Source organism: Fulmarus glacialis, unplaced genomic scaffold (assembly GCF_000690835.1).
Source record: "Fulmarus glacialis isolate BGI_N327 unplaced genomic scaffold, ASM69083v1 scaffold2810, whole genome shotgun sequence".
Taxonomy (NCBI): domain Eukaryota; kingdom Metazoa; phylum Chordata; class Aves; order Procellariiformes; family Procellariidae; genus Fulmarus; species Fulmarus glacialis.
In genome coordinates, this window is record NW_009186884.1 from 25650 (window position 1) to 40235 (window position 14586).

The window sequence follows — 14586 nt, forward strand, 5'->3', positions numbered from 1 at the left end:
GATGGGCAGTGTCTCTGTGAATCGCTGTCAAAGCAGATGAAATTTCACACCACACAAATTTTTGAATTTAAAAGGGGAGGGAGGTGGGTAGAGAAGCGGGAGGGGAGGAGGGGGAGGGAGAAGACGCAGCCTGGCTGGGTGCCAGTGCCTCTTGCTAATGCCATGGGGAAGGTGGCATCCTTCCCTGGCGTTCCCTTCGGCCCCCACACTCCCTGCTCCCTTTCACTTCGGTCGAATCTCCTGGAGGCAGCGTGCTCTGTCTAGAGCTGTTTACAGAGCGATGGTTTGTTCTCTGTCTCTTCATCTCCTTTCTCACAGAGTGAGTATCCACTCCTCCTCTGCTTTCTGTCTTTTAACCTCTTGTTCTTCTCCAGCTCTCCTTCCCCAGAGAAGGAGATCCCTCTTCTCTGTTCCCTTACCCTGGTGGCCTCCTGTCCTGCAGTAGCTGCTCTCCCGTCTCTCATCTCCACTCCTGCCTCCCCCATCAGTGCCCATGCTGTCATCATGCTTTGATCCTCTCCTCATTTTTCCACTTCTTACTTTCTTTCCACCTTTATGGCCTGTTAACCCTGTTGAGACACCCAGGAGCTCCTTAGTGTTAATCCCCTCCATCTATCTCTCCAGTCCTCCCCATGCCATCTTCTACGTGCCGAGCAAACACATCTCTTAACACAATAGCTCAGAGCATATCAAGGTAATATGTTTATACCCATCAAAGCACGAGGCAGAGGTTGGTCCTGTGGCTTTCTGGACCAGAGGTGGCATGTGCCGTGACCCCACAAGGTTGCTGGGGTGCCTGAGTTTTGCTCCCATTCCCCTTTGGCTGCGAGAGGTGAGAGGAGCCTCTCATCCTTTTATGAGTCCCACCTGCCCATAGTACACAGGCACCAAAGGAGCTAGAGAAATCTCTTGTTGGCCTCTCTAGGAGCAAGCGAATGTTGAGTCAGTCACAGAGGCCACAGGTGGATATTTCACCAACAGTGGCAGGTGCTGTAAAAAGCAATGACAGGGTTGTGATGCTGTGGGTCATCCATGGACTTCAAGCAGGGTATGGCAAAGGGAAGTTGGTGTCCAGGATGTTTTCTGAGATCTGAAGTCTAAAGAATTAAACACCTCCTTGCTCTCTGGGATACCACCTGCTTTATCCCAGGTAGGGCTGGTTTATCAGAGTTTAGGAAGCCCAGAGGCAGGACCTGAGTTGAACCTGGTGCCCCAGGTCAGCTGCCTCTCACATCTTGTCATGCTGCAGGAGCCCCACATCCAGGTGGTCCTGTGGTGCTGGTGTCCCTGGGCTTGCTGGGCGCACCTTACTGTGGGTACAGCACCACAGCTGAAATGCGCCAGATGAGCAGGTGGCTACAGTCCAGGGCAGCTGCGTGCGGCTCTGCTACCTCTGCTATGCAAACAGAGCATAAACCTTCACCCTACATGGTCCCAATTCTCACCTGCCCGGGCGGCATTACATGGGCAGATCACCAGGAGTTTGGGACCTGCAGCCAGCTGGGGTATCTCTGGAGGATGTTGAACTGTACAGTGTGGATACACCCTCCCTTTAATCAGAAGGAGAGAGAAATTATCTGACTTTTGAGGACAGATGCCCTCTTAATCTTGTTTTTCTCCTTTCTGTCCTACCTGTCCTGAGGTGCTCTTCTTTTTGAATCAACAGGGCTAAATTCTGCCCTGATGTAAATCTCTGCTGATATAAATTGATGTGATCTTGCAAAAATCATTGGAGTGGCTCTGGATTTATGCCGGCTGTTAGTGTGAGCAGGCTTTGGCGCATGGAGTGTGGTAGCCATAGCTCACTGTGTCGTGCTCTGCATTTCCAAGCAGCACTGCAGGTGATAAGCAAATCCTGTCGAGAGGCAAGAGGGTCCCTCTTGAACCACAGAAGGCTTCTCCTGAATGTCCTTTGTGTGGCCAAGTTAGCCAGCCAGGCTGCAATTTTGGGATGGACACTGTGGAAAGGTTTTAGCCCACGGAGTCCCACAAATGGGGTGGAAAATTTTCATTTAATACACTTTTGCATCTCACACTTCAGGGAAAACAGGAGAACACATTTGTAACTGCTATTTCCCACGGGTGCATTATAATATATACAGTATATGCCGTGTGCGGCAAAGAGGGATGAGTCATACCCGTTCGTGACTCTTTGGTCTCAGTGCCTGGCCAGGGTGGACTCTGCACCTGCCACTTTGAGCTTTCCTGGCAAGGTGCAGCTCCTCCCAGGTGTGCTTCAGATCTGCTCCTCCACCGTGGTCTCCTGTGCCCAGCTACCCTGGTCCAGGAGGATTAGGGTGGGAGAGGCACTGAGTTTCCAGAAGCCCTCCTAGAGATGCCAAACTGGAAGGCTGTAAAAGCAATACATGCAATCCCAAAGCCACGGTGATAATTTTTAAGTGGCCTTCTGCCCTGTTACCCTTCTCCCTCTCTGAGCTTTCTCCTCCACCCCAACCACATTACAGATAAAAGGGTTAAGAGCTCACTTGGGCCCCCTGCTCAGAGAGAGGGCAGTTGCAATGTTGTATCTAGACCCAGTGAGGATATATATAAATTCCCTCCGTCTCTTCGGAACTATTTATAGCACGGCAGGCAGTGGCAAAGGCTCTCCTCAAGGCTTAATCTCCTACAAACAGTCTTCACAGACAGCAGAGAGATAAATTTAGCACACGAGATTTCTTAAAGAGACAGCAGCTCTGCGGGGCTGCTCGCCTGCCCTGCTATAGCCCCCACCCTGATACCCCCACCAGGGCAGCCCTCTCCTGCAGGTGCTTACCCCCTCCTTCTCCCCCGCTTTCCAATTTTCTGTCCAGCTTCATCCATTCTCTCCCCTTTTCTGGTCTCTTTTTCTTTCATTGATGTTTTTTCTTTTTTTTTTCCTTCTTTTTTGCTGGTTCGCCATCTCATCTTCTCTGCTTTCTTGTTTTTCTTTTTTTCCTCTCTTCTCTCTCTCTCCCAGGCCACAGGGCTCAGAAGATAAAGCTTTCTTGTTAACAGTTCACTGGTTATGCCTACATAGTAAAAATGTGTAGCTTGATTAATGCATTCCAGATGGTTAATTGAAAAAAAGACGGGGGGGAATGCACCAATCTCTCCCCCCTTTTCAGTACTCTGCACACATACATTGCACAGGAAGAAAACTGCATTAAAGGGTGAGGTGAGCAATATATTTGAGAAATAGGGGCAGCCTGTTAACGCCAGGGTGGCGTTGCCAGGCTGGTGAGTTAGCTGTTGATTTGCTTTGTCCCTGCTTCATGCCCTCTTCCCTCATCTATCCCACCCCAAAATTTCCCATCCCAGGGAGCAATGCTCCTTCATGTACAACATGTAACACACAAAACCCCTCCTCTTACCCTCATGTGAACCCCGTTGCGGGCACTGTGCTGCTCTGCCCCCATCCCTTGCTCTGACACTCCCAAAGCAACACCGATCCTCATTCTCTTCCCATGTTTATTTTCTGAGGGGATGCACACACATATAACCATGTGTCTTTCATGAATCTTGATCATGTAATCGGTTGCGCAAGAGTGACTCTGTTAGCACAGCTGTGAGCCACAGGAGGAGAAGGGCCCCATCAGTGGGGTCTGGGCTTTTGGACTTGGCAGTGCCAAAGTGGGTGCAATGGAGGGGGCATGGGTGGGTCGGGAGCTTACAAGTAGGGTAATTGGGGCAACTCAGGAGGAAAGGGTGGTGATAATGCGGTCAGCTGTTCTTCTCCATTGGTCATTGCTGGGCAATTTAATCAGTGCGTCTTCTGTTTTATGGACATGTGTCGGCTGTCTCCCTCGACATGCCTCTCCTCTTCCCACCCCTGCCCGTAGCTCTGCCTACTCCTGGTTTCTTTGTCTTTCTCAAGGGAGAGACAGAGGAGGAACACAAATCCCTCCCCACCCCATTAATAGAGATACTGCCTTGCTGACATGAGTCACGAAGGGTTTAAGCCATGCAGTTGAGGGTGAGCTGCATCCAACCCCCCGCCCCGCACACCTCCCACCACGGATCTCCCTGGTTTCCAGGGAAACAGCGGCCCCAAATGCTGCCTGACTTTCACATCTGCCTTTCATTTCTCCTTTTTCTTTTTTTTCTTTTTTTTTTTTTTTTGTGAGAAAATAACTCTTTTTTTTTTTCCCCTTCCCCTTACAGGATCACCACCACAGCCGCTTGCATGATGGACCTGCGGAGGTACCCCCTGGACCAGCAGAACTGCACGCTGGAGATTGAGAGCTGTGCGTATGCCTTACACCCGCCCTCTGCCACGTGGTGCCTCCCGATGCTACCCGCCCCAGCCGCAGCTTCCCACTCACAGGATGCCTCCCAGGGGTGTTATGGGCCACCCCTCCTGGAGGATGTCCCCTGGGGCAGGACCAGGCTCCCTCATCCAAACTCCATCCTGAGGGACCTCGTGGGTGAAATGCCCAGGAAAATGGAGCTCTAGCAGCAGGCTAGACATTAAAATCACTCTCACCTTCAGAAGGGTGGTGGAAGCATCCCTTAGCCCTAAGAAAGCCCTGGGAGCCTGCCCTTGCTCGTGGCTGGCCCTGCTCCGCATGGGAAGTGGGACCCGAGCCCTCCTGCAGTCTCTCCCCACCTGGATCTTCCCTTGACTCCTATAGAAAGCCTCTCCTGACCGCGCTGGCGGATGAGGTCCGGCTCTCCTCATAAAAATGCACCGCTGTATCCCCACAGGAGTGGTCCAGAGCAGCAGATCTCACAGTAACGATGATGCAGCTTCAGTGGTGATTATCAGAGAATTGCTTTTTTCATAAAAGAGGTCCCACAGTATCCATAGTTGGAAGGCGCCATGCCGCCTTCCCAGCCCTGCCTGCACCTGCACCTGGGAGCCCCTTTCCTGCTCGCTGCTCGGGTTGCTCAGGATGCACAGCCATCGCAGCGCTTGGCGTGGCGGGTAATGGGATGTAAATTAGGTCCTGCTGGAGACACTAATGACATGTCATTTCTGGCACTCCTTAGCATTTTGAGAATAGTTTACGGTACAACCAAGAAAACAGAAGGCAGAGAATTACCCACAGTTCCCCATGTTGCAATTTTGTTCTTAATGGGACATGTCAAGCCAATTTGTTAGTCGAAGCTACGTTTCCTTACAGTATTTCTAAGATCCACGCAGAGATGAAGAGATTCAATTGTTTCCTTCCTCAGAGCCTTTGTCTTTCAAACACTTGCACATTTGAAATCCGCAGGGCTCCATTTTGTTTGCTTCCAAGTCCACACAACTCTGGAATAACAGTCCTTTCATGGCTGGCTTAAAAAACAAAGTATATAGAAAAACCCCTAAAACACACCACCAAAATAGTCCTTTTGTGGGTGCTGGGTTTGTAAAGCAGCAGTGGGCAGCTGGGATCTCCTTCCCCACAGCAGCTCGGGGCACTTACCTGTAGGAGACAAGCCAGTGCTGTCACCGCCTGTTGATCCCATCCCTCCATCCCGAAAATAGCCCTCACCACACATACCCCTGCCTAGCTGTGTGCCGGGATTCAACAAAAACCTGATGAGGCAGGCAGCAAACAGGCTGTTAATTTGACGTTTTAAGATGTCGTATTAATAATTTATGATATTTCAGGTTGAAATGACTTATCTTTGTGAAAGTTCTTTTACTTTTTAAAAGTAAAATGGAAATTTGGTTTTCTTTTTAAAGCTAGAAATCAAAGTGAAGCATTTATTTTTAGACTGAACAACCTTTCCCTTTAGAATCACTTTAAGTATGGCTTCCCAAAAAACATTTGATTTCACATTGCATAATGTCATAATAAAAAAAAATACAAAAATTGGTACCCAATACCAGCAGGTCATAGAATAAATGGAATAGAGCTAGTTAACTGTGAGATCTCCTAAAATTAGTTACTGTAATTTGACATTTTCATTGCTGATCAGGAAGTGAATTTGAAATCACTGCTGTTAAATTTGTGGATGATGAAGATAGCAGTCTGCGTGGCTTGCTCGCTGCACATTTGAATACTTCCAATTTGAATACATCCAGAATGCATTTGAATACAGCTAAATGCGGAGGTCTGTGCCCAGGTGCGGGAGCATGGGCAAGGCTGTCAGACTGTACCCGCGCGGGTATTGACCGGGGGAAACGATGAAGCGATGGCAGCCCCAAGCACCGCTGCTGGAGGTTTCGTAGCAGGGCTCTGACAGAAAGGGCTGGAGTGAGCCTTGGTTATATAAACCAGAGGAGTCGTGAGTCAGAGCAGGGAATCGATTGGCCTCTGAATATGTTGCTGGTGAGACAGGGAAAGGGACTCTGTCTATATTTGGTTTCCAAAATTTAGAAAGGAAGTCGAGAAATCAGAAGAGGTTGGGAAAAGATGCTAAAAAGCAGTTCAAGGGCTAGAGCAGGTGTTTTGCAGTAAGAAACCTAAACAGCTCAATTTGTTTATTGCAAAGGAGGTGGAGAGGTGACTTGTTTACAGGCTGGGTGCACCTCTGCAGAGGGGGAGCGCTGGGTGGAAAAGGCTTAGTAACCTCCTCGAAAAATTCAGAACAACCACCAGAGTCTGAAAGTCTGAGCCAGATAAATTCACATGTAAAATTGCACACAATGTTTTTAGCTGCAAGAGTGTTTGAGCCGCTGGAATCAACCACCGGGAGGAGTGGGGGACTTGGCTGTTTCTTGCTGCTTTCCACACTTGGTCTCAGTGCTGTGGGAGAGACGCTGCAGCCAGATGCAAATACCAGTTCCTGTGCGCAAAGCTGGGGTACTCAAGTCAGTGCAACAACATGTGACACGCCAGTGTCTGCAGCAGATGAGATGATAACCTAAGGGTCCTGAATCTCTGTGGGCATGGGTGTGAGTGCTTTACTGCTTACTGCCATGGGAGCAGGAGCAGGCCATGGGGGAGGAGGTGGGGCCCTGGCTTAGGTGATTTACACCAGAAGCAGGTCTGACATGGCATTTGGCAAATTGTTGTTATTTTTTTAGCACCCCTGAATAAAAGCAGTAATGACTGAGAGCACAGGATGTGGGCTTGGAGACTACACAGTCATCAAATAATTCGGTTTGGGAAGAGACCTCAGGGTGTATCTAGTCCAGCCCCCAGCTCAAAGCAGGGTCAGCTATGAGATCAGACCAGATTGCTCAGCTCTTTTTCCACTCAGGAGCTGCAGGATGACACCATCCTCAAAGGTTCAGCTCTAATCTGGGGTAACCCTTGGCCCCTAAGGCTAGGTAGAAGAATTTCTCCGCTATGGTACATTCCACAGCTCTTCATTCCCCTGATCCCACTAATACACTGGTGCTGGTTTTGGTGGCAGCTCTCCCTAGTGGATGTTACCTTGTGGGGTATTGCTAGCCCACTGCCTCTGCTGCGAGGGCTTGTGGACAAGGCAGGCTGTCATGCTGCGGTGCAGGTTGTGAACAAAAGCTGTCTGTGGGCATAGTTGAAGTTCATGCTCGAAAAGAAATCTTGCACCATGCCATACCAAAGCCTGTACATATCTTACTGCTTCTTTGCACATAGAGGTGCTCCCATGCAGCTCTGCACTTTGCTTAGAATAAGAGGCCATCCCTTGTACAGCAACGGCCACAGTGCTTTAAAACCCAACTTGCTACAAGTGGCATTAATTTTCAAGTGGAGATGAATCCTTGCCCACAAGGGCAGCAGGCAGGACTGTGAACGTCACACTGATGGGAGGGGAGCTGCTTGATTTCATCCCTGGGTCTCATTCCCCATGAGTCCAGAGCATCTGGGGAGTCTTTCTCCTGGGACTGTGGCTTTAGGCTTCTCAGCACTTCCAGCCTGTGAGTCCTGTCTGGCATAGTCCATGTGTAACCTGTTTGGGTTAAAATAAGAGGCTGTACCCTTGGCTGAGTTAACAAACCCATTACCCTGAAACATAAGGGATGAGTATTTGTTACCAGCCTGACTCCCCCTCCTCTCTTCTCCCATTACTACTCTTTTCAGCCAGCACTTGGTAAAAGCAGCCCCTGATCTCAGAGACGCTGTCCGTTTCCTGGCTCCAAATTTTGACTGAGAGTACTTAGAAGAGGGAGATGCTCTGATGCTTACATTTCTTTTCAACTGCTGTTGTAAATCTTTTCTCTCCGGGAATTTTTGATACTTAGATCCTCTGTTTACCCAGTCCCCACCAGAATGTATTGTGTGGTCTCCCCCTTCTGGTAAAAGGAGGCAGTTTTTGAAAAGCAAAATGTCATGTTTGGTGCATTTGACAGGGGCTTCTGATTCACAAGTCCCTGTCATGTCAGCTACGGAGATTATGTAGCCCAAGTCAAGGCTTGATGGACCACTTGTCACCTTTTTCTCCTGAATTCTAGCCAGAAGTGGGAGTTCTGACCGATTTTTTCCTCTTCTCCTGGGGACTGTACCGCCAAGCTCAGCTGAAGAAGAAAAGTATGTCAGCAGGGAGGGGCTATGCTTGCTATCTGATGGTGTGGGCTTTCCTTTTGATCCTCTTCCAGATCACTTTAGTGAAAATGGGGGTGTCATCTGCTCCAGCTTGCCAGCTTAGTTCTCTCTCTGTGCTTCTTTATCTCTGCAGATGGTTACACGGTTGATGACATTGTCTTCTTCTGGCAAGGAAATGATTCTGCTGTCACAGGGATGGAGGTGCTAGAACTGCCCCAGTTCACCATTATCGAGCAGAGGCTCGTCAGCAGGGAAGTGGTCTTCACCACCGGTGAGTGTCTGCTGAAGGGATGCGATGGAATGTGCAAACCTTCTGCTGATCAATGTCAATGTGGTTGTTCCTCTGACTCAGATGCTGAGGCACTAACTTAGGATCTAGGCTTCAACTTAGGGTCCTGTTCCTTTGGAAAAGAGGCATCTTCTGTGCCCACCAAGTTTGCTCTTTTTTTTTGGCTGCTTCTCTTTAGAGATTTATGGGATCATTTTTTTGCTGCAGTTGTTTTCATTTCTTAGTCAAAACACCAACTGAGCTCAAAACAGAACCTCTTTAGAAGGTTCTCATCCTTTACCTTATTTTTATGTGGTTTGTGACTGACTCTTGAAGCTAATGTAGGTGCAATAGTAAGCAGAAGAATGTATCAGTTGAAAAGCAAGTAATCTATGAAATTACGCAAACCCATCTGTACACGGCAATAAAAAGATTTGGAGAGAATACCTTGGACAATTCAGATACAGCAAGTTGGAAAGTTGGAGGAATTTGGAAAGTTTGGATTTTGGTTGCTGTCTTCACTTTGATCTGGCATGGAATTCACTGCCAAAACAGTGTGCCACACACCTGTTACATAGGACAATTTTTGAAATGCCGTGAAATCACAGCCTGAGTCTATCAGTGGTGGTGGCAGACGGTGATGTTGTTACAATAGTGCCTCAGGGGCATGCTGGGAGCAGGGTCCCATTGCAATGGTAATCTAGAGATCCACAGCAAGAGGTAGTATTCCTCCAAAAGAAGTTTGCAGTCTAAATAGATAAGACCTTCAAAAAAAGACTGGTGAAGTACTGTGTTCAAGCTATGCAAATGGCACATAATGGTGAGAGAACATAACCTCCTTTTTCCCAGTCTACCCCCTTGATCGTTAAAGACTGTTGTTCTGTTGTTACTTTAGCTGCCAACCCATGATTACACCCATATTTCAGGCTGCTGTGTTGCCTAAGGGACGGAGGTGAGAAGGAGGAATGACTTGGACTTTGTTTCACAGCAACGAGGGAGGCCCTGCTTTGTCAAAATGACCCTGCTCCAGTGGAAGGACTGTAAAAGTACTTATTGTCATCACTAGCCCCATTAGGTTTTCTAAAAGATTAGAAGGAAGTTGCAACAGCTTGGGGGAAAAAAAACCAAAACAAACGACCTACAGATTAACTAACAGTACTCTATTTGCATATGAATTTGCCCAGTCTGACCATAACCCATTTTTAGAACAACATGGGAAAAATACGATTCAGATCTTCATTGCTGTTTGGTGGAAAAGCTATCACATGAAACATTGGAAAATCATCTCACTGCATCCAGATACAGGGTTAAAGTCTCCTGTGTAAGCCTGTATGAAATTGGCACGTACCATAATAGCAATTTCAGCACTGAAACAGACATTCTCCCATGATGTCTGATATAATAATGTAACTTATGTAGTTTCCTTTTTTCTTAATATTCTGAGCCAACTGAGCAGACTCTGAAGAGCCCCCTTCCAAAAACTGATGAGTCTGCAAAACCAAATGAAGAAAAAAAGAGAGATTTCTCATTATCTCTGCCTCTTGAGAACACTTTCCAAATAAAATTTCAATTCCTATTCTAAGCTTTTACCGTAAATACAGCCTTGCCCTCCTCTCAAACAACATCTCCCTTTAATATCTCATTGACAGGTTCATATCTGCGCTTATCCTTGAGTTTCCGGATTAAGAGGAACATTGGTTACTTCATCCTGCAGACTTACATGCCATCTATTCTCATCACCATACTGTCCTGGGTCTCCTTCTGGATCAATTATGATGCTTCTGCTGCACGAGTGGCACTGGGTATGTATCTTTTCATTATATGTTGAAGAAGGTGTTTTTTTGAGGGAGATCAGCTAGGACAGCTGTAAGAAAGAAAATACCTTTTTCTGTATGAGATAGCAGCTAAGCAAGTCACATAGGTCTGCCAAACTTGTCATCCCAAATGAAGGACATTTTTTCTGAGAACAAACTTCAAATTTTCAGCCAGAAGAGCTACTTTTTTTGTTCAGAAGTATCAGTACTTCCAAAGCTTGAGTCTGTATTATTTGAATAAGTAAAAGTTCTACCATAAATTTCTGTGGGTGCAAGTTTAAACTCTAACAAAAGCATAAATTGTCACAGCTTCTTAGACATCTGAGACTCTGACATGCCATGAGCCCGCCAGTTCCTTCACTCTGGTTTGTACTTGTTTTCTTGAGAAGAGAAGTCTGGGCACCTCTTGGTCAACAGGTGTGCCGGGACCGGTTATTTGGATGATAAATGCTGAGGATGGGTGGCCAAAGAGTAGTAAGAATGATGATGGAATGGCTAAAAGATGAAAAAAATAAAGGAAGTGGCATTACACCTTTTCATGATAGTTTAGGACCCACACAGACACATTTTTTTCTAGCTGAAGACCTTCATAACCAAGGCAAATGTGGGACAGTAGTTAAAGTCCAAGTTCTGCTTAAACACATGTTCCTCTAAATAGGAATGCTTTCCTATAAGAGAAAAAAAATGAGGTCTTTCAAGCAACAGAAGGGAAGTGGGGGTGGATTGCAGATGAGGATTTTGAAGAAGGAACAGGAGAAAGGGAGGATGGCTGGCATATGAGAATGGGGCTGTGCAACATGATAGAAAGTTTAGAGGAAATAGGAGAGCCAAGGAGGGAGAAGGATTCAGTCTGTGAGTGGCAAAAGGTTCAGAGAGGCAATGGAGCACAGGTAGAGGCTGGGTCTTACAGAAAAGGTTGGGGGCTTAAATTAGCTTCAGGAGAACAGAGAGTTTGAGAAGACTCAGAGGAGGGATGGTTTGTACAAAGATATAAAATAGATGATTTGGCTGTGCTTGCTTGGAGAGGCTGGAGCAGGGAGACAGAGAGGGAACAAGAACAACATGGTAAATTAAAAAGGTAAGTTGCATTGACAAGAGTATAATCAGTGAGAGAAGAAAAGAGACCATGGCAGACATTGCTGGCACAGTGAAAGTACAAGCAGAAGGGTGGACATGAGATGCACAGCTGTCGAATTTCTGCTGACATCTGGATTCAAAGCAGAAGACAGAAGAAAAACATTGTAAATCAAAACTGAAACAGCTCTCCCTAAACTATTCCTGACAGTTCTCTATCTAACTTGTCCTTAAAAAGCTCCAAAGAAGGAGATTCCACAGCCTCCTCTGGGTACTTCATCTCCAGATTTACCTGCTCGTACAGTCAAAAAGCTCTTCTTTGCCTCTGTCCTAAGTCTCCATTGCAATTTGTCCAGTTCTTAATGGAGACGTGGAGAACATTCTATTCCCCCTTTCTTTGCCCCAGATTTCTGGATATTTAGACAGTAGTCTAAATACAGACAATATAATGTTTGTATGTAAATATATCTCCCTTCTGTTTACTCTTCTGTGAACCGAAGACTATTAGTTCTTTAAATCTTTTATCAGGGATGACACTAAAGACATGATGACGGTGAAGGGGAAAAAGGACAAGCAGAGGATGCACAGAGAGGTTTGAGAGCCATCACTGTAGAGGCAGGGCTGAAACCAGAAGAGCAAATTAGGGTCATGGAGACTAAGAGAAATGCCAACAGAAAGATGAAGAGGAGGGACAGTAGAAGAAAAAGAGGTCAGCAAGGTAGTAAGAAAAGCAGGACAGCTGAGCTAGAGAAGTGGGAGAAGACAACTAGGTTGAAGGGGAAAAGTTACTGCCCCCAAAAGAAGCACGAAGGCTCATTGCCATGTTTTTGAAGCTGGCAGAAGACTGTCAAAGAGACAGATCTGAGGCCACTCTTACAGTCCAGAGAAGGGAAGAGGCTGAGAAGAAACCAAAGAAGAGGACTGAAGCTGTAAGCTTAATCATGGTGCACCAGGCTCTTGGAGACTGAGTAGACGGGGGAAAAAAGCGTTCAATAAGACCAAGAAATGTTTATTTAAGATGCAGGAAATATGAGTAGGCCTAAAAAGGAGAGCGTGAGAACCATGGGAGGAGTGTGTACAGATGATAATTGAAGAAGTGAACGGTAAAGCTGGTGAGAGGAAAGTGGGAGTTGATGGGGTCAAGGATGTAGACAGAAGCCTATGGGGCAGGAAAAAAGAGTGCCATGAAGAGTGCAAAAAGAGTGCCATGCTTCAGTCTTTCTCCTATTCATTGCACTGGAAAGACACAGCAGATTATAAATTCATGTCAAGGATACTGAGGCATTCAGTAGTGCCCAGGGAAGCCTGATGAGTTCATGAAGTGGAAAAAAGGGAGGAGAAGAGGTTGAGATACTGAGAGCAAAACTGAATGTTTCCTACCACACTGAGGGAAAGAAGGAGGATCAGGGAGGACTTAAAGAACCAAGGTCCAGCGAACGTTGATCCCCATTGTCCTGATGATACTCAGCTTTGATATTTTTTCCCACTGTTGGCGGCTGTTTTATTTTCTGCAGCGACTTGTACTGGGCAGCTGGGCTTAGAATAATGACAATTTTCTTCCTAGTTGCATTGCTCCCATCCCTCCTGAGGTTGTCCAGCTGGGAGGAGGGATGGGGAAGCTGAGAGTGGCATTTCAGAAAACCATGCCACCCTGGTAACAGAGCACCTACCCTCTCCTTACAGGGGTCACCACAGTACTTACAATGACTACCATCAACACCCATCTTCGGGAGACTCTCCCCAAGATCCCTTACGTCAAGGCTATTGATGTTTATCTCATGGGCTGCTTCGTCTTTGTGTTCCTGGCACTCCTGGAGTATGCTTTTGTCAACTACATATTCTTTGGGCGAGGTCCCCGGCAGCAAAAGAAACAGAGTGAACGGATCAGCAAGGCCAACAACGAGCGCCACCGTTATGAGGAGAAGAGGGTGAGAGAGCAGGTTTGTCCCCTTCTTTCATTGTGGCAGGAGAATTCAGACTCTCCACTGTTCATTTAGTCCTGGGTGAGCTGTGGAGCAGCCTTTCTCCTCATCATGAGAGATGAACCCCTGTTCTCCTGTCTGGTGATTACTGGGAATTTTTTCTCCTTGATGATTTTGTCATTATCCTCAAGCCAGTCTCATCAGGACCATCCTCTCGCATGGGGCAGGTGTACCCAAAAGTACCCGTGTGGCTTTTGGTCCTACGGTGTTGGCAGAATCACACTACCCACTCAAAAGTTTGCTGCGAGCACATGTGGCTAGTCCTTCAACTCCAGCATCATCCATACATTTTCAAATGTAGAAGTCCAGGTTCAGAGCTCACAAATGACCCAATCAGTGGTACTGTTACACAGAAAACAGTTCAAAATCATCCCTGATGGTGTGGCCCTGTGTGCGTTTTGCACAGGACATCCCCATTACCTTTCTCTCTGTCTTCCCTGTTCTAGGTTGACCCGTATGGTAACATCCTCCTCAGCACTCTGGAGATGAACAACGAGCTGCTGGCCACGGACATGATGAGCAGCGTTGGCGACTCTCGAAACTCTGTCATGTCCTTTGAAGGCTCAGGAATCCAGTTCCGCAAGCAGCTGGCCTCTCGGGATGGATTTGGTCACCACCCAACCCTGGACCGCCACGTCCCGCTGACCCACCACACCGCGGCCCGCAACCGTGCCAACTGCCGTCTCCGCCGGCGGTCATCTAAGCTGAAGCTCAAAATCCCAGACCTGACAGATGTCAGCACCATTGACAAGTGGTCACGAATCATTTTTCCAATCACCTTTGGATTCTTCAACCTTGTTTACTGGTTGTACTATGTAAATTGATGCCTGCAGCCTCCGAGAGCGATAGGGACAGACACTCAGACAATGACAACACGGGAGTGTTGTGGTCTTTTGGGTTTGGGTTTTACTCTTTACTATCATTCTCATTTATTCCTTTGATTCATTAGATTTATTCTAAGCTTACTCTTCTCTTTTCAGCACATGTAGAACCATGGAGTGTGGGACAGGGTAAGGGAGAGAAGGGTATACGGGAGGGGGTTTGGTTTCAGGGAGGAATGTGTT

The 14586-nt window shown here is 47.2% G+C and overlaps 1 protein-coding gene across 2 annotated transcripts in view; it reads left to right on the top strand.

The window, feature by feature from the left end:
• The window catches only part of LOC104073209 (gamma-aminobutyric acid receptor subunit beta-4), a 23722-nt gene extending 9146 nt beyond the window's left edge, over positions 1 to 14576 (top strand). The window contains exons 2-6 of one of the 2 annotated variants that reach the window (XM_009572908.1): positions 4144 to 4226; positions 8518 to 8655; positions 10302 to 10454; positions 13224 to 13480; positions 13969 to 14576. In XM_009572908.1, coding sequence (XP_009571203.1) covers positions 4144 to 4226; positions 8518 to 8655; positions 10302 to 10454; positions 13224 to 13480; positions 13969 to 14346 — 1009 coding nt within the window. In that variant the 3' untranslated portion in view covers positions 14347 to 14576. The remainder of the gene's footprint in view (positions 1 to 4143; positions 4227 to 8517; positions 8656 to 10301; positions 10455 to 13223; positions 13481 to 13968) is intronic. The other variant, XM_009572914.1, reaches the window with a different exon arrangement.
• Positions 14577 to 14586: the final 10 nt, after the last annotated feature.